Source organism: Hippopotamus amphibius, chromosome 14 (assembly GCF_030028045.1).
Source record: "Hippopotamus amphibius kiboko isolate mHipAmp2 chromosome 14, mHipAmp2.hap2, whole genome shotgun sequence".
In the NCBI taxonomy this organism is placed as follows: domain Eukaryota; kingdom Metazoa; phylum Chordata; class Mammalia; order Artiodactyla; family Hippopotamidae; genus Hippopotamus; species Hippopotamus amphibius.
The window spans coordinates 8,638,749-8,663,215 of record NC_080199.1 but is presented as its reverse complement, the minus strand read 5'-3'; the positions used below and the strand labels follow the sequence as shown (position 1 = coordinate 8,663,215).

Here is a 24,467-nt window from a genome sequence, read left to right as displayed (position 1 = left end):
AGAATTACTCTTTGGGAAATTATGATATAGAACAATCTGTGTACGATTCAGATCTCAAGTCACAAATTCTCATTTAGTGGTGACCTGGCCTCTGAGCCTTAGTTTTTGTAATTACTGACACCTGTTCTCTGATACCTGTCCAGTGCTACCTGTTTACTGGTTCGACGTCTTGTCAAAGCCAGGTGTCTTCTGGCTGTGGAACCGGGCCCGATTGCTCTCTGGGAAGCAGAGAGGTGTTGGCACAGTGCGACATCAGAATAGCTCCTGGGTTGAGTGGGTGTAAAGGTAGTTGAGACGCTCATAAATGTCAGCTTGAAGTTTCTGGCGGATCAGTAAAATGTTAGTAAAACTCTTACTGAGGCATAATGTGAATTACGGTTGGTGATCGATTTCAGTGGATTGTCTAGTTTCACCTTTACAAAGAAATTTCAGTTTTACTAAAAAATCAGTTAATTAGAGGTCCTGAAGAATATATATTGCTTTGTTAGTGAATACAGTTAGCTAGCTTTGTGTTTTTTAAACCATGTAAAAGAGAAATACCTTTTATTAGTCCCAAGGTCCTGGATGTTCTGCATTTTAAAAATTTGTCACCTCAAGAAAATATTTTTAGTGCTTTTAATGTCAAAGTCTCATCAGTAACAGTATTGCAGATCTGTGTTAGAAATCGTATAAACCATGTAATCATTCTTATTTTCTTTTCTTTTTTCACAGCCCAAGAGCGGGGAAGTGACCCCGAGCTGCCCGCTGCTGTGTGAACTACTATACGAATCGGAGTTTGACAGCCAGCTGTGGATTATATTTGACCAGAACAAGAGGCAGATGGGTTCCGGCGACGCTTACCCTCATCAGGTATGGTTTTTAGAACTAACAGAAGCTGTTTCCTGAGCTAAGGAAGCCCAGGTTCTTGCTCTAGTAACGTTCCTGCTTTTTAAATGCCGGTATGGTTGTGCATTTAGTGCTCTGACACACCACGAGCAGCCCAGCTGCCTGTGGTAGAATAGACCGTGACAGCTTTTCAGCCACGCAGTTGGGCTGAATCCAGAGGAGGGCCAGGAGGACGCGCGCAGACGCTGGCCAGCAGAGCTTTTTATTTTTAGTATTTCTCTTTCCTACCCAGTGCTCGCTCCCATCTGAATGTTGAAAGCAAATCATCTGGGATATGTGAGCACCTTCAAGTGATCCTAGTTCTGAACTAGATCCAAGAGCACAACGACAGTGCCAAGTGTCTCCAGTTTATTAGAACTTTGAAATGTATGTCTTCTTGGTCAGCTGTGCCGTGAGCACTGCTGTATGTCAAGCACTGTGCCTGGCGCTATTGTTTGGAAGAGAACAAAATCTTTTAATCATATAATTGGTAGAAATCTTATCCCTGATTGAAATATTGTGACAAAGAAATGAGGTATTTCCTATGACATTTATAATTTTATGCTAAACAATAAGAATAATTTACGTGGAGTTTTCAGTCATTCAAGGAATGGTTTCCTTTTCCTTCAGTGCAAGGCCCAGGCGAGTCTCCTCAGCACAGACTGAGTTATTGCAGCCATTCCTTTGGCTGCCTTTAAAATCTCAGAAGAAACTGCTGCTGCAGAGAGCAGCACTCCGTCCCCATGAGCAGCTGGACTGGATGGAGCGTGTGGCTTTGTGTTCCCTTGTCTCCACTGGCTCCCTGTTTTTCCTGTCTGCAGTAAAGGGGGGTGGCTTGTTGGTTATAACCTAAGGTTACCAGTCATCTGTGTACAAACACATGTGTGTGTCTCTCTTAGATGTTACACAGCACCTCCTCTTTGCTCGTTCTTGGTGGTGTTTTCTATGTGCCTGTGAAGACCCATGAACTAGAAAATCATTGCCTTTTTCAGTCTTGAGCAGACACTCATTCAGCTGGGAGCATAGGAGTAGCCTATCGCTGTGGGAGGAATGAGGGCTTGGGAGCCAGAACTGCTTTCTGCTCCCTTACCCTCTGCTCTGCGTGTGACCTTGGCCAGGTCACTGGACATCCTTGTCCCTGCTAGCTCAGCTGCACAGTCGGGACACGGGGTGCGTGTACATATGTGTGTTGTAACTTGCACTGTACCTCACAGACCGTAAGCGCTGTGTAAGTGGCAATACTTACTGTTTATCCTCTTACTGTAATTTTCATTCATGTGGCTAAACTTTACTTTTCCCAAATGTTGTTTTTCTTTTCTAGTATTCTTTGAAACTGGAGAAGGGAGATTATACAATTCGACTACAGATTCGTCACGAGCAAATCAGTGATTTGGAACGTCTTAAAGATCTTCCGTTTATTGTTTCTCATAGGTTGTCTAATACCTTGAGCTTAGATATTCATGAAAATCATAGCCTTGCACTTCTAGGAAAGAAGAAATCAAGTAACTTGACATTACCACCCAAATATAACCAGCCTTTCTTTGTTACTTCCTTACCTGATGACAAGTGAGTGATAACAGTGTCCATCTTATACTCTGTAGTCTTTAAATGCTAGTTTATTACATTAGGCTACACTTACACTGTGTTGTCATTGGCCATTTTAGACTAAGGTTATTTCTCCCTTTGGTTTTTGAAATCTTAGCTATGGGAATTATTTCAGAATGCAATTATTTTGATGTTTTCCCCCCTAATTCTCTTTGTGAAACTTTCTTTTTTGTTCCTTTTCTCCTCTTTTGCATCTTCTTAGAATACCTAAAGGGGCAGGACCTGGGTGCTACCTCGCAGGATCCTTGACGTTGTCAAAGGCTGAACTCGGAAAGAAAGCTGTGAGTGTTAGGTTTTTCTTTTTTCTACACTGAAATTGCCTGTTCCAAAATTTCCATTCTTTAAAAATGCAAATTAATTCCTCATTTCAGAATGAGTAAAAGAGAAGATTTCTCTGGAAAAAAGAAATTTAATGGGTTTTTTTCCAGGTTGCTAGTAAAGGTCAATTAATATTTGGTTGTATTTTTATATATTTATTATTCTTTTTCCCAAGCCTGAGTACTTGGGCCTTGAACCTGTCCTGCCTCGCACGGCTAATATACTTGCACTTCCCGTGAAATGTGTAGATCCAGATCAAACTTGGCTTAAGTGAATGGGATGTTTTTAAAATTAGAGAATTTGTAGAGTTTTCACTAACGTACTATTGTGGACGTAGGAATAAATCAGCTGTTCTTGGGTGCCTTCTACAAACCAGTCAGGGTGATTATTGCTATTAAACAGTCGTTTTCACGTGTACAGATCTTTCTCTTATTGGAATTTTTGCGTAATTATGTAAACTGCAAGGTGTTTCTTTTGGCATTATGTTTTATAGTTTCAAAATTGTGCTTTTTGTTAAAAAACATGTTTCTGGTTGTTGTATTTTAGAGGTACATGTTATGGCTTGATAGTATCTGTTTTCTTTCCCATCTGTTTTCATTACAAATTTATTGTGAGAATAGTGTTTATATAAATCACCCTTTGTCATAATGTCATTTTAGCTCAGTGCCAGTAAAAGTTGTCATTCTTATGGTTTTGCATTTCTCTTTAGCATTAGTTCTTACCAAGTAAGTCCGCCACCTAATACTGGAATTTCTAAATGCTGTTATCAAAATGAATAGCTCTCAAACATCTTAACAGTGGGGTATACCCATTTCATACCACTGCTGAACCAAGGATGGTTTATTCACTGTCACAGGAGTGTCATCACTTAGGACTTCTGTGCTTAGAAAAAGTCATTTGCCCTGACATTTCTTGAGTCTCATTTCAGTCCATACTATCTACTTATGTGTACTTTAGTATAAATCATAAAGACTTTAGTATAATGTAGCCTTGGTGTAATGTGAAGTGAATCAGTAGTTACTGGAATTCATGGATGCACTGATTTAAGAAGTCCTCGTTCAGTCTTTTTAAGCAGATTTCATTTTCCACTATGGGGCTTCAGCAGTGAGGGTTCTCATCCAGATAGCTCTTCTGAAGTGTCCTCTGCCTGTGATGAGTAAGACAGAAGAAGAGTATTGTTATTAGAAGTATGCTTTTAGCAATTCAAGGATGATTACTGCTTCCTCGCTGCATTCTTAAAGAGGCAGTTGTGAAATTATAAACAGGTGGGATTGACTATAGTTATTACTTATCAGGGTGGGTTTTCTTGAGAAAACCTAAAACTATAGACTCAGTTATAATTCCCAACACATTGTTTATTTCATCGGATCTCAGTCATGTTGCATTTCTCACGGTTTTGGCAGTTGGAAAGGTAACTGTTCACGTTGCGTCTCTCTGACGCTCCCGGTCACCTCGAGTGGTGCTGTTTCTAATGTGGGCGTGTGTGATTGTTGTGACAGCCTTGAAACTCTGACTTTGCGGACCATCAGCTAAATTGAATGTTTTCACAACTGTTTTGATAACTAATGAATTTTGCCCTACAAATTTTTGAAATAAAAAGTTGAAAACATTGACCCTTAAATATAACATATTTGAGTGCATTTTTATTTAAAAAAAAGAGAGTGGTAGTATTGCTTTCTTTAAAAACCTGCCATTTTGATGACAGACCAGACCCTTCTAAGTGCTGTGGCACATACAGGTGGAAGGGAAACTGGAGGAAAATTAGACAGAGGTGGTGTCTCCATCCTGTGTAGATTACACATGTTTTCTTACAGAATGTCGTTCTAACTCCCAGGGGCAGTCTGCAGCAAAACGACAAGGAAAATTTAAAAAGGTACTGACTGTCAGTTCTTTAAACAGATGTCTTAAAGCCTTATTTGCATATTAGTTAAACTTCTTTTTCTATCACTATTATCTTTTTCAAAAAATCTCTCCCTTAGTTTCCTTTCTTTAAGTTCTGCAGTATAGTGCTTTTAGCTTATCAATGTTGACATACTGCTTCCTTGAAGTTTTTTTTCCTACCATAAATTCCTTGAAGATCCCTGGTTTATATGTGTATAGAGAAAATTTTAATGCTCTTCATTTCTTACTATAATAGGTCTGACCAAGTAATAATATTTGAACTTTTGCATATCTAAAATCCTGTGATTGATGAATGTGATTTTTTTAGCTATATTTTTATACAAAAACAATTTTATATATTGTTTTATACAATAACAATTTTTATACAAAAAATTATTTTTAAAGTCTAAAGACATTCTTAAATTGGATGATTTGATTAATAAAATATTATTAAAATATATAAAATGAAGGGTTTTTTTTTTCCTGCTCTTTCATCTTCTTACTTCTGGAAAGGCAGAGACAAAAAGCAGTGGATGTAGCAGAAACAGAAATAAGGACTTCTGGCCTAAAACTAAAACTTATACTAAGAGCATGAGCAGATTTTAAGACCATAACTAGTAAGTGATCTGATCAGCTTCCCTGCAACTTATTAGATGATTTCTGATCGACTGCTAGAGCCACAAGTTCTACTTCAGGTCTGCTTTAGAGAAAGGGCTGTGTATTCAATGAGCTCTCTGGTAAGGACCTGCTGACATCATTCATCGTTGTAGCGATTTCGCTTGTTCACGCAGGAAACGCTGCAGGGTGAGAATTAGTATTTTAAGATACAAACAAAAGATAACTCTGTGTTTCTGTGTTAATTTATAGTGATGTGAAACTGGGGATCACCATTTTACAATAGATAAAATGTCTTTATTAGAATGACTTCTGAAATTCTGTATTATTATGTAATGGTGAAGACTTTGTCCAAGCAAAATACACCACTGGGGATTGTCTTCCCAGATAAAGGAATATCAGCTTCTCTGTAGACTCGTATTTGGAACAGCTGAGCGTCTTTACCCATTTGCAGGCCATGTAAATTCATTTAATGGAACTTAACCAGCATTAAAACAAAAACAATAAAAACAGAAAATATCACTTCATTAGACTCATAAAACTGCAATTTCATTTTATATATAAATTATCTTTGATCCATTTTGAAAATAGCCTGAAAGCCACTGCTTCAGAGAAGGCAGGTGTTCTTGGAGCCTACTAAAAAGAAGGTTCATGTCATAAAGGCAGAGCTGGGGCTTTTCTTTCTGCTGTACAGTTTGGTTGATCTTTTGGGAGTTTTGGTGCATTTTGTTTGGATTAGATTATTTGAGATAGAAACTATCAGATGAATAGGAACGTTATTGTTACTTGACGGTTAGGAAGCTTCTTAGAAATGGGCAGCTGGAGTCACCTCCTCCCATTTCTCCGCATCTTCAGTGCACGTGAAGCTCTTATGTTAAAAATAATCATTATATTTAGTTTTATAGTCATGTTACAAAATAATATATAATTTACTGTCTGAACAAAATACCAGCTTTTTATACATAATCTTCAATGGATCTGTCCTCTGGGTTTCAGTGACTTCTGATTTGACATGTGTGTTAGTTACCCTTTTTTAAGTTCATTGTAATATGAAAGAATATAGTTATTTTTTAACATAAATAGCACTCAAATGATATTAATTTTAAAATAGCTATTTTAGTTTATGTAAAGATATTAAAAATTTGAATTTATAGTTTTTAATAATTTAATAATTTTATGTTTTGAACCAAAATTTAAATGGTGGTATGTTAAATAGTTATTGGTTTGGCAGATAGGTTTGATTTTCTAAATATCATTCAGTTCAAACACTGTTGAAATACTCTGTAATAATGGAGTAGTTTTTTCCTTAAAAAATGCACTTACTGTTAAGTGTCTGCTATAGAGAACTTATATTGTAGTATTTCTGCCCTGAAGATTCTTCTTTAACTGTCTTTTAAAATCATAATCAAGATTTCTTAGAATTTAATGATACAAAATCATTTCTTTAAATTGACCGTATGAGAAGTTGAGTTGTAAAAATACTTACTGACAAAGAACAGATGACCATGGTAAATGAAAAATAACTTCATTTTTCTTTTGGCTGGGGATTAAAACTACCATGTCCATAGTTTTTAGTAATAAAAAGTGGCTCTTGTCCTAAAATATTTTATAGGATAATATTAACATTTATCATTACTAAATTGGTATGTATTTCATATATAAAATGCTGATTACAAAATCTTGGGTTGTCCCCTCCCCCGCCCCAAGGTCATTCATCATTAACTTTCCCTGTCTCTTTTGCATTTTTAGTGGTGGTTTATGACTGCTGTCATATATGGTTTCTCTGTTTTATAGATCTTTGTTAGAGTTCATTGTTAATCATCGATTAACAGATTGTTCATTTTAAAATCAGTTGTGTCTTCTCTCTTTACTAAGACATCTTAGCAAATGCCTTACCTCTGAGCCTCAGAGGAGGAATGGCCTCACAACAAAGAGACCTCCCCTCCTGAAGTCTGTCCCTCTGTCTGCTCAGGCCAGGAGGAGGGACAGCAGGGGGCACACATTAGGTCCGCGTGAATGCTGACTGCCCAGCCCCTCCCCCAGCAAGCACGCACATTCCAGCACACCCCCGTACAGGAGCCTTCCGGAGGGAGTAGGGCTCTATTAACAGAGTAAATACTGGAGGCCGCTTACACCTTTAATTCTTAGGTGTGTTGTCTCTGCTAAACAGATGACACTGTAGTGATCTGTTCCCATAAGAACCTGATTATCCACCCAAATGTTGAAGGCACTTTTAACTTGGCTTAAGCGCAGGGCAGCGTCCACCTAGAAAAGTAAACCTTGGAGGAGCGCAGGATGGGTGGCGGGGACCGGGGGGAGCCTGCCCACGGGGGGGCTGTTTCCTCTTCCCGGGCTCACACTTCACTGAAGACCTTTGGGGACTCTGGCTCCCTGGCCTGAGGGAGAGTGGCACCGAAATGGGTGAAAACGGGTTTCTGTGGCTCTTTCCCACCAGTGGTTTTCTGTGCTTTCAGTGAGTGGCACTGAAATAGTAGCTATTATTTTATTAGAACTACTGCAGCAGTGGCTCCTCATATGTACTCTCAGGATTATACCCTCAAATAAAGTTTAATTGTGAAAATGCTTAAAATGGACCTATTTATGTAGTATTTACACCTCAGAATCCTTTGAGGGGGAAGATGGGACCAGTACTAGTTTGTGACGCAACCTGTGCAAAGTTTTTTCTTAAGTCATGTGATTAGGGCCTTAAAAATTTTGATAATGTTATTTGTTCCAATTTTAGGAACTGTGTTAATTAAAACAAATACAGGATTTTAGTTTAGCAGCGTTTTTAATACAAAGCTAAAGATAGAATTTTAGAAATTCTTAATGATTTAATTAGATGCACCTAGTTATTGTGTCAAAAACGGATCTAGCAACTGTAACATGTGATTTCCCAGATGCTGCATTACTTTTCCCAAGATTTACATGCTAATAAAACAGATGCAAATAGATGTCGTCACACTTGCTCTTTGCAAAGCAAAACCTCTCAGAAGAACCACCTGTACCTGTTTGCTTCCCGTTCTCTCCGCATCTCGCTCTCACTTGGCCTTTACCCCCCACCCCACCCCGCCCCCCACGTCCCCTGCAGCCCTTGCCCTGTGGGTGATCAGCGGCCGCTGTGCTGCCAGGTTCTCTCAGCTGTCACCAGCCGGCCACGCTCCATCTCCGCGCTGGCTTTTCCCCGGGGCTGCCGTGACCTCAGACTCTGCCTCCACAGTGGAGAGCTTTGCGCCGTTCCTGGGCTTACCCTTTCCCCGTCCCCCACCCCAGCAGGTCACACGCAGCCCCTTGTCTTGACCACCTCCAGCAGACACCGTCGCTCCTGCCTTCCCGGGACATCTCAAGTCCACGTATTTCTTCCTTTTCTGCTGCCTGTCCTTTAGTTCCAGGCAGTGTCAGGACACCTGGGTCTATGTCCCACCTTGTTTTGCTCTTTTTCCATCAGCCTCTATCGTGCATTCTCTGCAAAGTATCAAGAGTTATTAAAAACAAACCAAAATGTTTAACCCATACAGGATCCAGAGTTATTAAACACAAAGCATACATCTTGACGCATGTCACTGCCTTGCATACAGCTCTTCCTGCTGCACTTACTGTGGCCGCGGCCCTTTCTCAGTACCTACCCCTGCGCTTGCCACACACCAGCCTCAGGTTTCTGCACGTGCTCATCTTGTCCCTGCAAATGCTCCTTCCCCTCCTCGTTCTGGTTATTCAGGTTCATTGCAGTTTTTTCCTTTAGGTCGTTGAGGCTCCACTAGAATGGACGTCAGCTGCTTAGAGTGCTTCCGAAACCACTTTGTCTGCATGGGTCCCGCGTTACCCACCAGTCACACTCTGTCCCCTCATGCTGTTCTGTTTTCTTCCTGTCACCTGTCCTGAAGTTGTTTATTTACTTACACATTGGTTGGCTGTCTTCCCAGAGGGTGAGAGGCCCTTGTCTGCTTTGTCCTCACCTCTTAGGAACAATTACCTTGCACACCGCAGGGACTCAGTAAGTCCTGTGGATCGCATGAAGAAAGAAATTTCTCTTTAAATTTACTTAGAAAAGATCTTTTCTTTCTTTTTTTTAAATTTTAATTTATTTCCCTTCTTAGATAGAGAATGTGAAAGCTCAGTATGTTTTTATAGTCAGTCTGTCAGGTAAAACTAAGAATACCAAATACACTTAAATGCAGAAAAGTTTGTTTGTATTTCCTTTGTTTTAATGGAGATATTAGAAGCACTAGCTTTAAAGTTTGGGAGAAAATTACTTTGATCACAGATTGGAACTTTAGATGTATTGTGGCCCTTAGAATCTGGAATACAGTGTGTAGTACGGCTGAAGTGCAGCCCATGTTATGTGCTGTTCAGCTAGTGAAGATTTTTAAATAAGTAAAATTAAGCATGTTAATCTAAGACTTTCTCCATGTTCATTTTTCACAGGATGTAATCCCTGTTCATTACTACCTAATATCTCCACCAACAAAGACTAAGAATGGCAGCAAAGACAAAGAAAAAGATTCGGAAAAAGAGAAAGATTTAAAAGAAGAGTTTACTGAAGCGTTACGCGATCTTAAAATTCAGTGGATGACAAAGTAAGTTTTAAATGAATTTTAATCCTCTAAGTGTTTACTTTTATTTTCCCAGTTACTTTTTTTTTTTTTTAATCTCAGTTACTTTTATTTTCCCTCTGTGTGTATGCAGAGGCTCTGTACTCAGAAATGTTAATAGCAGGATTGCAGGAGCTTTTAAATTTTTTTGTAATTATATTTTTTAATTCCCTTTCGGGATAAGAATTTTTTTAATTTTATTTTAATCCTTATTCTGATTTTCTCATGGAAGAGAATTTTATTGGAAGGTACAAAGAAGAAAATAAATCACTTTGCCCACTCTCCAAAAATAATCATTGTCCTGTTATTATTCGTCTCTGTATTTGTACATGTAGCAGGTGAGTGGTACTGTGTCCAGTCTTCCAGTTACTATTTGATCATGAGCAGACTTAAAACAACCTTTTTGAACCTCTGGAAATGATCCTAAGGGCATACAGCAAATGCAGAAACATCAATCTACGAATATCTACAAAAGTTCAGTAAAAAAGTGAGGCTGTGGTGTGTGAGCCAAGGTCACTCTCTTCCCACCCCCAGCTCAGTGAGACAGCGCCTCCTCCGGACTGGCTGCAGCCTGGAACCCCAGCTCCCTCCCCTCAGCACGTGTCATCCGGCCCCTCAGCCTATCGCTGAGGCCCAGTTCTGGGCAAATCTGGTTGAGGGGTGGGGGCTCCCTCCTGCTGAGCCCCTTGCTTGTGAAGTAGAGGGCCTGCCCAGGTGGGCGCTGCTGAGAACACCAGGCCTGATGGCCCCGCCCCCGCTGGGAAGCTGTGGTGTCCCGCCAGGCGGGGTGAACCGGGACCTCAGGCTGCAGCTCCTCCCGCAGCCCGTCAGCAGAGAAGAGCAGTTTAATCAGCTTCCCCTGCTGGGAACGTGACACATCTGTCTCTTCCTTTGTTCATGACTTAAGATTTTTCAAAAAAGTGTACATTTTCCTTCTTTTTAGATCTTAGACATTTTTAGATCTTAGACAAGATCTTTTAATCTTTCTTAATGGTTTTTGAACATTTTTCCTCCTTTTGGTAAATCTAGTTATATATGGCACATAGGAAAGCTATTGATGCTTACTTTTATCTGACCATTTTATTGAACTCATAATTGAGGTGATTTTCGATTTGATTTTTTTTTTTTTGGTTTTGTAGATAAAATATTTATACTGCCTACAAATAAATACAATGTTTGTCAATAATTATATTTCAGATTGATGCCTTAGGTTATTGACTGGAACTTCAAAACAATGTTAAGTAATAGGAAAAACAAATTATTTTCTTTCTAAAAGAACTGAAATAATGACTATTCCTCTCTTTCTTATATATGTAGGCTGGATTCGAGTGACATTTATAATGAATTGAAAGAAACATACCCTAATTATCTTCCTCTGTACGTTGCACGACTTCATCAGTTGGATGCTGAAAAGGTTGGGCGTGTCATTTTTACTACGAGTCTCTTATTTTGCTTACCGTGTTAGATAAGCTTTGCATTTGGAATAAAGGGGCAATCTTTGTCTCTTCTTCTTGCCGACTGAACACGTTTCCTCAGGTTGAATGTTCTGTTGTGCTGTTGTCATTAAGCTGACTGCAGGACTTGGCCGTTACTATGATTTAGTTGAGGATTCTTGCTCGCGTTTGGTCAGTGGGAGGAGGAGTGGGCAGGAGACCTAAGGATGGCTTTTCTGACCTCGCGCTGAAGAGCCGGGAGCAGAAGGCAGTGGTCCTGTCCTGCGGGGAGAATAAGAACCTGCAGCAAAAGCAGAGCTCCTCCTTTGCATTAACGTTGCGAACGTTGCTCCTGATTTTTAAGAATTGGCCGTAGCTCCCACTGTCTTCAAGTGGACCAGCCCTCACTGGGGGTCCTGGCTGTAGAAAGCACCTGTAGCCACAGTCAGTTGAGTCGTCCAGGGCTGAGCGTGAGCTGGAAGGCCCTGCAGGGAGCAGATTGCTGAGGACACTGCAACCCCATGGTGCTGGTAGTGAGACTCTGCTGGCTCTGTTCCTGTTTACTCTCGTTTCTGAGATTTCAGGAATAAATTAGAATGTGTCCCTTCACCTAGTGCTTTTTCTTACTTCTGTTTTCATGTGGTATGGGACTGGAGTAACACACCCAATCACATCCCTGAACTCTTTTCATAAGATACCCAAGAAAAGAGTTGCCTTTGTAGAAAACACTTTATGTTTTTGTGAACTTTTTATCTGGCCTGCTCTCACTGTTCAGCGCCAGTGGGGAGTGTAGGGGGGGTATTTTCTCGTTTTCTAGAGATGCTGACGGTCGTCGGGGTCACGCCAGGAGGTGGTGCGGCGCCCCTGCCTGCACAGCCTACGTGGTCGCCTGTGGGAGCCTGACCCTAAGGGTCGTGACGGCAGTGGTGACATGTGTTGGGATGCTCATCAGTGCCCCCATTTTATTCTTGTTTCTTCTTTTTTTTTCCTCCCCAGGAACGACTGAAAAGACTGAGTGAAATTGTCGAAGCTGCAAATGCTGTTATTTCTCATATCGATCAAACGGCCCTAGCAGTTTATATTGCGATGAAGACTGACCCCAGGCCCGATGCAGCTATTATAAAAAAGTACCTAACCAGTAAATACTCTTTCTTGCATCTCATTTCTTAGTTACTTTTTTTTTTTAATGATTGAAAATATCCTTTTCTGGTATTTTTTGTATTCTTATCATTGGAGTTATCAGTTTTGGGATACTCCATCCTTAAATATTTTGTAGTAATTTTCTCTAGTTGTTTAAGCGAAAGAAACGTTGTTTGCTTTCTCCACCGTGAGGTGCAGTCGTGGTGGAGAGATAAGAGTGCCTATGATCAAGCAGGATTTGTGGGGACTGGACACGTGGGGAAGGAAACACAGAGCACCCTATAAAATTAATTTTTCAAATGTTTATTGACCAATAGCATGACACACTCCAAATATAGTTTATAATGCCTAGTAAAGTGATAAGAAATAAAATTAGGTTAAAACCATTATCTTATCAACTTCAGTTTCATGAAACTGGATTTACAGAGGAGAACAGGGGTGGGAGGTGGTTATAGTTTAGCCTTAATACATTCTAACAAGTAAAACAGGGGCGTAGCTGGGTTTGTGCGTTTATATGGCTCCAGCCATGTGAGAGTATGGTTTCCACCTGTTGGTGTGACGGTCCAGCAGCTGTCTCCCGTCCACCCTTCCATGAACTCCCAGCATCATCTCCTGATAACTCTCCCAGTGTCAGTTTTCCTCTATCGCTTTGGTTCATTTCCAACCCAGGGGGTCCTTAACTTACAAGGTAGAAATTTTCTCCTTCTCTTAGAGTTGTTATAACCAACACACTGAAACTGTGCAGGCTGCCTGAAAGTATTGTAATTTCACCTAAAGATTCCATCTGCTTCAGTCAGAATTTTTTATATATATATACAGAATGCTTAATTCTAAACTGCTAGAACTCTTGGCATTACATCATTTGTACTGATATTATAGGTCTTAGGAATCTTATAAGCAGCAATTTTCAAGCAGAATAAAATTTATTCAAAATAGGTTCTTGGTCCTTGTCTGCACCCTTTCACACTTTGCAAAGGAGCCTTCTCTCAAAACATTGCTATTTTATTGTTAATATAATAATGGATGGTATAGCTACTGTTGATGAAATGCCAGTTATATACAAAGGATTATTTGGGGCATTGATTTCTCATTTCCAGCTGCTTTCACTTAAAAGTCACTCATGTGTCAAAAATGGTAAGATAGCCATTTTGTAACCTTAAAAATATTAACTTTTTGTAAGTGACCTGAGTTGTAATTAAGTTTAAACTGTTTACTTAAGCCACTAAAGTATCTAATTGAAGTTGCTTCCTGAAATGTAGCTATTACCACCTTGATCAGTCCCTAACTGACTTTGATTCAGAGTTGTTTGTTGAGCAAACACTATATGTAGCACCACTGAGAGGGATGTAAAAGAATAAACAAGACACTCTCTACCCGTAGAAAACATACAACCTAATACAGAAGATGAAATTGCTAGATGGAATGTGATTAAGAGTTATAATAAGTATTTTAAGTTGCGAAAGCCAGTGGGAAGGAGAGCAGAGAAGCCATCATGGATTAATAGGTATTTAATCTGAGCAGGTCAGTTCTAAGTTAAAAGAGGGTAGGAAGAGGACATTCCAGATGTGTGAAATTTAGGTTATTGGATCAGAGAATGCAGAAAGAGAAAGGGGTCTTACAGGGGATTTAATCCAGGCCTGGCGAGCCCAGCACACCTGTCACCCCAGCTCGCCCTCCGAGCTCTGCATCCTCCAGCCCTTCCCTGGGCAGCCAGGACAGTCAGTCAGGATGCCGTGGCTGATGGGATACCCAGACCTGTCCTGCCTGCCCAGTCCTCCCTCACAAAATGGGGACAGTGAGTGTGCCTCTCTCCTGGGGTTGCTGTAGAACATAAATGAAGTACTGCTGAGACGTTTCAGATGCTGCCTGGCACCGTAAAGGGGGGGGCGTGGGGTAAGGGGGGACTCAATAAGCAAAAAGCTGCATGCGCCCCAAGCCCATCCATCCTTCTTAAGTCCAACGTGACCAAGCACTTCAAGTCCCCAGAAATATTTCCAAGAAAAGACAGTGAAAATTGGCTCTTTTAAACTTTGAAACTCTTTGCTAATAAACTCTTAGGCATCTTTTAGGTATAATTTCATCTGCATTGCAAATGTATTAAGGTGGGTAACTTAGGTTCCAGCAGGTTATTGTGTTATTTTGGGGTTTTTTCATCTCATTTTGTCTTTTATACAAATTGTTGATTTTATGTCCCAGTGGATTTCACAGGTGACACGTTTCACTCTGGGTCCTTCAGAATCATTCTTACTGTTAGACCGTTTGTTCATCCCATATCTGAGCGCCTCCTGGTCATCTCCTCAGCGCGTTAATCCTTGTCCTCAGGCGAATCTGACAGGAGTTGGACAGGATGCCCCAAATTAGAAAGCATTCTGGGGGCTGGTACTGTCCCCGGAGCGTAGGCTGTCACTGTATTTCATTCAGCAGCAGTTTATTGAGTGTCTGTTCCATGCCAGGCACTGTTTTGGGCACCTGGAATACATCAGAAACAAAGATGCCTGTCTGGAGCAAGGCAGGGGCCACGGCGACTAAGAGTAGGGGTTCCAGGACCAGCCACAAAGCTCGGGGGCCTGCCTCTGCCGCTCCCTGACTGTGGGCCCTTGAACAAATCGCCTGATCTCTTTGGGCCTCAATTTCCTCCTTTGCAGAAAGGGGGCAATTGATGGTCTCTTACTCATAGGATTATTTTGAGTATAAATGAGGTAGTATGTTAAAATGCTAAAACAGTTGCTGGCATTCAGAGTGAGCGTTGTATTTCTTTGCTCTGCGTATGCATGAAAGTTCACGACTACACAAGTATGTAATAATTAACATTTGTAAGAAGTCTAAACACTTAAAAGGTATTGTTCTAAGAGTTTCTCAGCTGGCAGAATTTAGAACCCAACACTCTTTCTGCTCTATTGCATATGGCATGCTGTTTCAACCGGACGCAGTGATCCTAGTTCATTGAGTCTGTGTGTGTGATACAGCGGCTCCTGTGTTGTACGACGCACGTCTGTCCACGGCTAGACCGCATTTCTGCATTGTAAAGCCTAGGCGGAGAGTGCATGAGTTTAATTTCGGATGAGGCTGTACCTTGTAAGAAGGTTTCCTCATGTGTGGCGTGTGTTTGGTGTACAGTGACATGGACAAGCAGAAGTCGACACTGGTAGACGCCCTCTGCCGGAAAGGCTGTGCCCTGGCTGACCACCTTCTCCAGGCGCAGGCGCAGGAGGGGGCCGTGTCAAGCGACGCCGAAGGAAGAGAGGAGGAGGGAGAAGGCACCCTGGATTCTCTGACGGAAACTTTCTGGGAAACTACAAAATGGACGGATCTTTTTGACAACAAGGTACCCGTTCTGCTTCTTGTTTCGGCACAGTTCTTGGGGATACGTCCCAGATCTCTGGTGCCCGGCGGGCCGGCCAGAGAGGACGAGGACAAATGGAGCCAGGCAGCTGGGCTCTGAAGGAGACGCGGTGCTTAGTGAGGCCTCCCTGGTCCTCCCGGCTTTGAGACCCTTGACCGTTGTGTGGTCTGTCTGCACTGTGGCTGGGGCCACCCCAGTCTGGGGACAGTTGGAGAAAGTATGTGGTGGGCTCTGGTTAAGCCATTTATGTATCATTTAAGCTAAAATTAAGGCAGCTGGGAGCTGTCTTCGTGCCTTCCACACCTGTCTATGTGCTCATTTGTCCGGGATGGAGGTGAGGGTAGTCTGGTTCATTTAGATAGTTGTTATTTCTCTCCAAACTCTAACTTCTGAATAATTAGGTCTTGGTTTATAGCTAATCAGTTTTTAAAACCCAGTTTAGAAAAAAGTAACATTGATGAACTTTTTGGATTTTGATTATAAAAGCATTTTAAATCCCCTCCAGCTCTCTACTATAATTCTTACAGTAGAGACTATACAACCGCAGGTGTTTGTCAGTCTTCATTTCTTCTGGATATAAAGGAAAATGAAGGAAATGAAACGAGTGGAATTCTTCTCACCCAGCACAAGCTATTGGGGTTTTTCAGTAGATAGATGCTTGTTTTCAAGATTAACTGTGGTAATCGGTAGTAAAGACCTCTGGAAGTAGGAGACAGTTCTTCCTGTCCTCCTCCACCTCAGTACAATAGTGCTTTTATAGAAGGGACTCGCTTATATTCTGGAAACTGCAGGAGTCAGCACCAGAGATTAAGAATTTAGACCTGAAATCAGACTCCTGGAGCTTGAATTCTGCCTCTTCCACCTTGACCTGTGTGACCTCAGGCGGGTGACTGATTTCTGATGTGGGATTGTGGCGCTACCTACCACAGGCTTTTATGAATGAATATTAAGTACTTGGATGGACATCAACAATACTTGCTGTTACTGCTAGCAAAGTCATCATGTGTCCACCGTGTGCCGGACACTGTGCTTGCTGCTGAGGAAAGATCCATAAGAACCCGGTCCAACAGCGAGTCAATAAACACTGTTTTTCTTTTTTAAAATAATTAATTAATTTATGTATTATTTATTTAATTTTTAGTTGTTTATTATTTAATTATTTAAAAATTAAGTTATTTATGATTTATTTATTGCTGCTCAAGGGCTTTCTCTAGTTGCGATGAGCGGGGGCTACTCTTTGTTGTGGTGCGGTGGCCTCTCTTGCCGCGGAGCTTGGGCTCTAGGGGCACAGGCTTCAGTAGTTGTGGCACATGGGCTCAGTAATTGCAGCTCACGGGCTCAGTAGTTGTGGTTTGCGGGTTCTAGAGCTCAGGCTCAGTAGATGTGGCACACAGGCTTCGTTGCTCCGTGGCATGTGGGATCTTCCCGGACCAGGGGTCAAACCCGTGTCCCCTGCATTGGCAGGCGGATTCTTACCCATTGCACCACCGGAGAAGCCCTGAGTCAGTAAACACTTGATGAGCATCACAATAGGATTGTTATAAATAATTCTGTTCTTGCCACAGTGCTCCTGTGTTGGGGGCATGCCTTATGTTACCTGTCTGTTTACTGTGTTTGTAGTAACAATTGTTGAACCCTTTGCTTGGCTCTAGAATGCAGGTAAATGTGACAGGATTCCTTTCTTTGAGGACATTCTCCACATTCTAAAAGTGGAGACCAGAAGTACAAATAAATGGTTACAAGTATTTTTGACAGATGCAGTAATTAAAGGTAGAAAACTTGTACGAAAAGAAGCAGTTGAAAGTAAGAATATGTTTATATAATCTGACACTTTATTTTTTTACTTCTTTTATCCTCTTTTGTAATTTTGGTAGTTTATAGTAACGCTATAGTTTTGTACTTCTAATTTGCATTTTTGAGTCACTCATGTTAGCTCTGCTTTCTTTTGCATGGAGATATTTTGGTGTAGATTCCAACAGCTAGTGATTTATTGTAATAACTTTCTCCCCCCAAATAAATTTTCTGTTCTGTGGAGTACCCAGCTCTTTTAAAGACATTAATTGTTCTTTTAATGTCTTTAAAATTTACTTGATGTAACATGTTCATTTGAAAAGTTACACTTCTGTTAAAGCTTTAATTCTTTCATTATTGAAGCAATATGCCTTAATTTGTAAATAATTTTGTAGATAAGCTGTGTCTTGTTTTACATTGTAGGTTTTGACATTTGCATACAAGCATGCATTAGTAAATAAAATGTATGGAAGAGGCCTTAAATTTGCAACTAAACTTGTGGAAGAAAAACCAACAAAAGAAAACTGGAAAAATTGTATTCAAGTAAGTGATATTTAAATCACCACTGTTGAGTGTCATTTCAATATTGTACAATGGAAGGATAGTTAGAGGGCCTTGCAGTAGTGAGAGAACAATACCAACTTTATCATGACTATTAGTCTAGTTAATGTAATGGGAACTATAAAATAAATGCGTGAGGGACAGTCAGTAAGCTATTTAAATATTTAAAACATTTTTCACTCCTGTCCAGAAAACCTCTCTTTAGCCTCTAGTGTTTTCAGCATAGGCAAAATGCATTGCACATGTCGTGTAGTTATAAGACAGATTTCCTTAATGAAGGAAACAGATAATTCCTTTTGTTGGCTCAGTTCTAAAATGGTTGAACTTTTAGGGTTTATGTTTGATTACATTCTTCGTTTGACATGATCAGCCATTTTTATTTTACCATGTATCACATACAGGGAAATTCTGTGGTTGAGCCCGCTACACAAGTTAAATGTCAAGTGTAAAGACTTACTGTATCCCACAGAAATTGTTTCAGCCTAGCCTAGTCTTTGTACACACATAATTGATATATGCCTGAAGGGTGTATGGAGGTTGGGGTACACTGGTCATGCCAAAGGCAGCCAAGGGTCTGGTCTTCATATTTAAGGTATTCTTTGGATGTAAAACTCACCTGTAGGTTCCTGTGGCAATTTTTGGTAATTTGAGTAAACTGTAGGTTATCTTTCCTCTTAGACCTTTTCTGTCAGTTTAAATTGTAAGACATTTTAAATTCACTTCTTCAGATCTTTGAAGAAGTTGACAGAGCTCTTTCTGAAACAGTTGTTAATGTCTTCTCATCACGTAGGCTGTAAACTGAGCTCTTCTATTTGTAAAGCCAGCAGTCCTCCCAGACGCTCACATCAGGCGATGTTTCATAACTTGTCTCCCCTCCACTCTGCTCGCCTGCTGTCTGTTCACACAGGAGCCAGAAAAGATGGCTTTAGACCCCTCCTGGTGAAGCTCAGTTGCATTTAGAGTAAAATCCAAACTCCTCCCCGTGGCCTGCAAGGCCCATGTGGTCTGGCCCCTGCTGGCCTCTGCAGCCACATCTCACATCATAGTTCCACATCCTCACTCTGCTTCTGCTGCGCCAGCCTCCTCTCTGGCTGACACAGCCGCACCCTTTCCCACTGGAGGACCCGGCTATTCCAGGGCATGGAGAGCTCTCCCCCAGAGTTTCACAGAGTAGGTTTCTTCTTGTCATTCAAATTTCAGCTTAAATGATGTCACCTCCTCAGAGATCCCTTTCTTGACCATCTCACTTTCCAGTCTGTATTATACAGCAAGTTTTATTTCTACTATATACCTGATATATTTTTTTAATTATTTACTTATTCATCTGTTCATTAGCTTGCTGATTTACTATTTGGCTTTCCTGAATAGAAACCAAGTTTCCTGAAAGTGGGAAGTGAGTTTGTTCAGTGCTCTTTCCTAATGCCTAGCGCAGGATTTGACTACATTAGGCACTCAGAAAGAATGAGGGAAAGGAAACCAGGGTGGCAGGATGGAAAGGAGCAAGTCCAGTCAGGTCGATAGGGAGGAGGACAGAAAGGAGGGAAAGCAGGAAGTCTGGCAGGATTGGTGGTAGTCACCAGGGTAGATTGGTTGATGGGAAAGTTGGTTGATTAGTTGATCGGAAACTTGGTTGGTAGGGAGAAAGTTTGGGGGGGGGGGGTTGATGGAACAAAGGTTCTTCCTGCTGCCTCTTTGTTATTGCTCAGTGTTTACCACAGGATTTAAATACTGAGCTTGAAACGTCTGTTCTTCACCAGTGTTGTGTGCGTTTTCTGTTACAGCTGATGAAGCTGCTGGGATGGACCCATTGTGCGTCTTTCACTGAAAACTGGCTCCCCATCATGTATCCTCCCGATTACAGTGTGTTCTAGTATAGGAACCAGGACTTTCAATTTTAAAAAAGAGAGTTTTATAGTGAATGGATTTAAAAACAAATTTGTGGCATTTTTAGTCTAATGCATGTTTTCATCCGCTACCAAATACTGATTATTAAAATGATGTGTATTTATCAGAGAATTTGCTGGCGTGTGGCTTAATACATGTAAATCTAGACCTCTGACATCATGGTGTTTTCTTAATGCCTCACATTGCTGGCAGCCGGCTGTACCCTGGCTGCCAGCACCAAGGACTTTGAGTTGGGTTGCAGCTATTACATGCATGAGAGGTTTTGAACAGTAACTTTTAACTGCAGACCTGTAAAATTCTATTTTTTATTTTATAAATGAACAGGGTTTTAACATGCTCGACTTTTAATTTTTATCAATTGTATGAAGGCCTTAGAAAAGCTACATTAAGTGTAGCTAAAATTATTTATTGGACTAAAAAGTAACAGAACTTCATTTTCAGATTTTTTTTTTTTTTTTTTGGCAAACGTTTACATTCAATTAAGGGGAAGAAATAAAACCGGCACAAATAAATGCTGGAGCATAACTGCTTCAATCAATCTTCATCTTGGAGTTATTTCAGGCCAATCATTTTTAACATCTTCTTGACGTGCAAAGCATCAGAATGAACTAATAATACATGTATAAGTGCCAGACAGCTTAAATCTGTATCAGGTATTGTAAAGATACACATATGGTATGTTTATTAAAGTTGAAATAATGTAAACACGTGAATAAATGTGCAAACCCAAGATCACAGTACACCATATGCACTCTGATACCTTAATTTTTTTTATAAATAATAAAAGTGAATATTGAAGCTTCTTAAAGTTTGTCTTAATTTTTCATAAGTAAAGTTTGGGGTCAGAACAGAAGTGAGTAATATGTTAAATCCATAGACAAAATTCAACATGAAATAATTTAAAATATATTTCTTATAGGTTTGCAATTATTTGAATATATTTCCAAATCTTATTATGTGATTAACTTTTGTGCATGTTTAATTTTTTATTTTTATCTCTCTGGCTACTGCTTTCACCCTTCCTCCATAAAATAAAGAAACGCATGTAGCCAATATTAAAAGGCCTCTACTCGCCTATAGCACATGTGTTTGTGTGTGTATGGTCTTTAAATCTTCCCTTAGAATTTACTACTGTAAAAGGCCTATCAGAGACCTGGTCTTAGTCATTCATAACTGTTTTTTGAGTTATTAACTCCTTTATCTGATGAAAACATTAGACCCTTTATGAAAAAGTGCAAATGTGCATGCAGATGTTTTGCACAGTTTCTGAGCCATCTAGAGTATAAAGTCCATCCATGAACAGCCACATGCATGTTCTCTCACAAACACATACTTTTCATCTACACGTATATAGGTTCCCACATATACAGGTTCAGTCCAATCAGAAGGCGTAGGGTGACTCCCCAAGGTCATGCTGCTGACCAAATGTTAGAGAACATGTTTTACGACAAGGTTTGCCACTTCTGTAAGTACTGCCTGCTGCACAGAGCCTCAGGATCAGCCAAGGCTGAGCGCTCGGCTCCTTCTCAGGTCTTCCCTGAAGATGCCTTCAGCCCCGCGATGTGCGCGGCTGGTACCCAGGAATATGAGAGCCTCCTGAGCCCCTTGGAACATCTCATTTCCTGGTCTTTTCCTTTAAGCTTTTTAATTAGTCCCAAGGGTTATCCATCATCTCAGGCAGCCACAAAATTGTACAGTTGCCTGTAATCATCTAGACAAACACCCCTGGAAAAGGCTTCTCGGCCTGCAAGAGATGTGAGTCCTGTCAAAGACAGCCTTGCACATGGTGTTTTCTGGGGAACGGTCTGCAGGGATTGCCAGGCTGCTGGCTTTCAAGGCCGCCGTGGAGCGGAAGGTGGCATGGGGACAGGTGGACTGAAAGCATCGTGAAGCACACTGCTCTCCTGCAGAGATGCAGCCGTTTTGAGTGAACAGGCTTCAGATTGCTACATGCCTTTGGTTAATTTCCAGAGTGCTAAAAAAGTTGCTTCTGAGAATTTTTGTCAGTTTTCTCATAATTGGAATGGAGGAGAGAATTTTCAGAGGTGCTTTTTCACTGACAAAACGTTCTACCATTTTCACTGAAATCACACCTTTTTTTTTAGAACCTGCCTTTAGTATCCAATTTTAATGTAATTTTAAGGTTAGAAACTTCCTAGTAATAGGTTTATTTTGAAGTGCTACCTTCTGAGTTATGTTAAGATACAATAAATTCTAGTGTCTGTCAAATATGACTTATTTTTACATAAAATCCCCATTGTTGCAGAGTTCCCTAATTTCTCACTTTATTCTTCAAGCGTTGGTCTTTTCACTCACTATATTTTTTAATGTGGAAGGAGAAATTAAGCCCATGGTGGGTTTTGGATGTACTCTCACAGTCCTGACTGGTAGTGAGAGGCAGTTGAGGGAGGTACGTGTCTGCAGGGGGAGGTGGTGAATAACAGCGATTTTTAATAGGATGTGCAGTACAGCATGAAAGTTCACAGGCAGATTTTTTTTTTTTTAAGTCCATGAGCCACATCTGGTTCTCTGTTCTAACAAGGACTTTTATATCTGTAATAACTACTTCTCTCTTTCAATGGGGTGTAAGTCTTTCAGAGATAATGAAATTGTAGAATGAAGATTATTGTTTGTTGAAGCAACAAAGGATTAATCTCCAAAATATATAAACAGTTCATGCAGCTCAATATCAAAAAAAACAACCCAATCAAAAAATGGGCAGAAGATCTAAATAGGCACTTCTCCAAAGAAGACATACAGATGGCCAAGAGGCACGTGAAAAGCTGCTCAACATTACTAATTATTAGAGAAATGCAAATCAAAGCTACAATGAGGTATCACCTCACACTGGTCAGAATGGGCATCATCAGAAAATCGACAAAGAGTAAATGCTGGAGAGGGTGTGGAAAAAAGGGAACACTCTTGCACTGTTGGTGGGAATGTAAATTGATACAGCCACTATGGAGAATGGTATGGAGGTTCCTTGCAAAACTAAAAATAGAACTACCATATGACCCAGCAATCCCACTGCTGGGCATATACCCAGAGAACACCATAATTCAAAAGGACACATGCACTCCAGTGTTCATTGCAGCACCATTTACAATAGCCAGGACATGGAAGCAACCTAAATGTCCATCAACAGATGAATGGATAAAGAAGAAGTGGTACATATATACAATGGAATATTACTCAGCTGTAAAAAGTAATGAAACTGGGACATTTGTAGAGACATGGATGGACCTAGAGACTGTCATACAGAGTGAAGTGAGTCAGAAAGAGAAAAACAAATACCGTATATTAAAACATACATGCGGACTATAGAAAAATGGTACAAATCAGCTGGTTTGCAAGGCAGAGATAGAGACACAGATGTAGAGAACAAACATATGGACACCAAGTGGGGAAAGCAGGGAGGGTTGGGGGGGAATGAACTGGGAGATGGGATACCAAATTGTACACTCTAAATATATGCAGTTTATTGTCTGTTAACTGTATCTCAATAAAATTTCTTAAAAAAAAGATTGTTTGCTTTGGAAATTGGAGATATATCCAGACTGGCAAAATCTACTTTGAACTATGGTTCCCAGAAAGGTCAGTCCATCAGTGATACCCGCGGTGACGGATGTCGGGACCTGGGTGCAGTGACATGAAGCTGCATTGTCAGCCCTGCTTTCTGTCTAGATCACTCTGCCTCCATGCTGACAGCTGGACCCCAGTACGTTCCAGGGGAAGGCATCCTCGGTAAAGTTTGTGTGTGATTAACAGGAGGCAAATGGTTCTTTTATTTACCTATGTACTTATTTAATATTTTAAAGTGGATTATTTTTAAATTTTTTATATTGGAGTATAGTTGGTTAACAATGTGATAGTTTTAGGTGTACAGCAAAGCAATTCAGTTATACACATACGTGTATCCTTTTTCAAATTCTTTTAAAAGGCGGGGCAGTTTTCCCATTGCGCGTAAACTGTGACCAATGTCTGTACTACACCACTGTAAACAACGGAAAGAGCTGGGTACAAAAAACTTCTGGAATGGATACAGAAGATGTGGCATAAATATACAATGGAATATTACTCAGCTATAAAAAGGGATGAGATGGAGCTATATGTAATGAGGTGGATAGAACTACAATCTGTCATACAGAGTGAAGTAAGTCAGAAAGAGAAGGACAAATATTGTATGCTAACTCACATATACGGAATCTAAAAATGGTACTGATGAACTCAGTGACAAGAACAAGGATGCAGATACAGAGAATGGACTGGAGAACTCGAGGTATGGGAGGGGGCGGGGGGTGAAGGGGAAACTGAGACGAAGCGAGAGAGTAGCACAGACATATATATATACTACCAACTGTAAAAGAGTCAGTGGGAAGTTGTTGTATAACAAAGGGAGTCCAACTCGAGGATGGAAGA

At 40.5% G+C, this 24,467-nt stretch overlaps 1 protein-coding gene across 4 annotated transcripts in view; it reads left to right on the top strand.

The window, feature by feature from the left end:
• Positions 1-20,854, top strand: part of TPP2 (tripeptidyl peptidase 2) — a 63,199-nt gene extending 42,345 nt beyond the window's left edge. For 2 of the 4 annotated variants that reach the window (XM_057707354.1, XM_057707358.1), the window contains 10 exons: positions 712-849; positions 2,186-2,430; positions 2,672-2,750; positions 4,622-4,660; positions 9,709-9,860; positions 11,193-11,289; positions 12,305-12,435; positions 15,566-15,773; positions 18,006-18,125; positions 19,925-20,854. In XM_057707354.1, the coding sequence (XP_057563337.1) occupies positions 712-849; positions 2,186-2,430; positions 2,672-2,750; positions 4,622-4,660; positions 9,709-9,860; positions 11,193-11,289; positions 12,305-12,435; positions 15,566-15,773; positions 18,006-18,125; positions 19,925-20,014 (1,299 nt within the window). In that variant the 3' untranslated portion in view covers positions 20,015-20,854. Of the gene's footprint in view, positions 1-711; positions 850-2,185; positions 2,431-2,671; positions 2,751-4,621; positions 4,661-9,708; positions 9,861-11,192; positions 11,290-12,304; positions 12,447-15,565; positions 15,774-18,005; positions 18,126-19,924 lie in introns of those variants that run through there. The other 2 variants (XM_057707355.1, XM_057707356.1) reach the window with 2 other exon arrangements.
• The last annotated feature ends 3,613 nt before the right edge of the window (positions 20,855-24,467 follow it).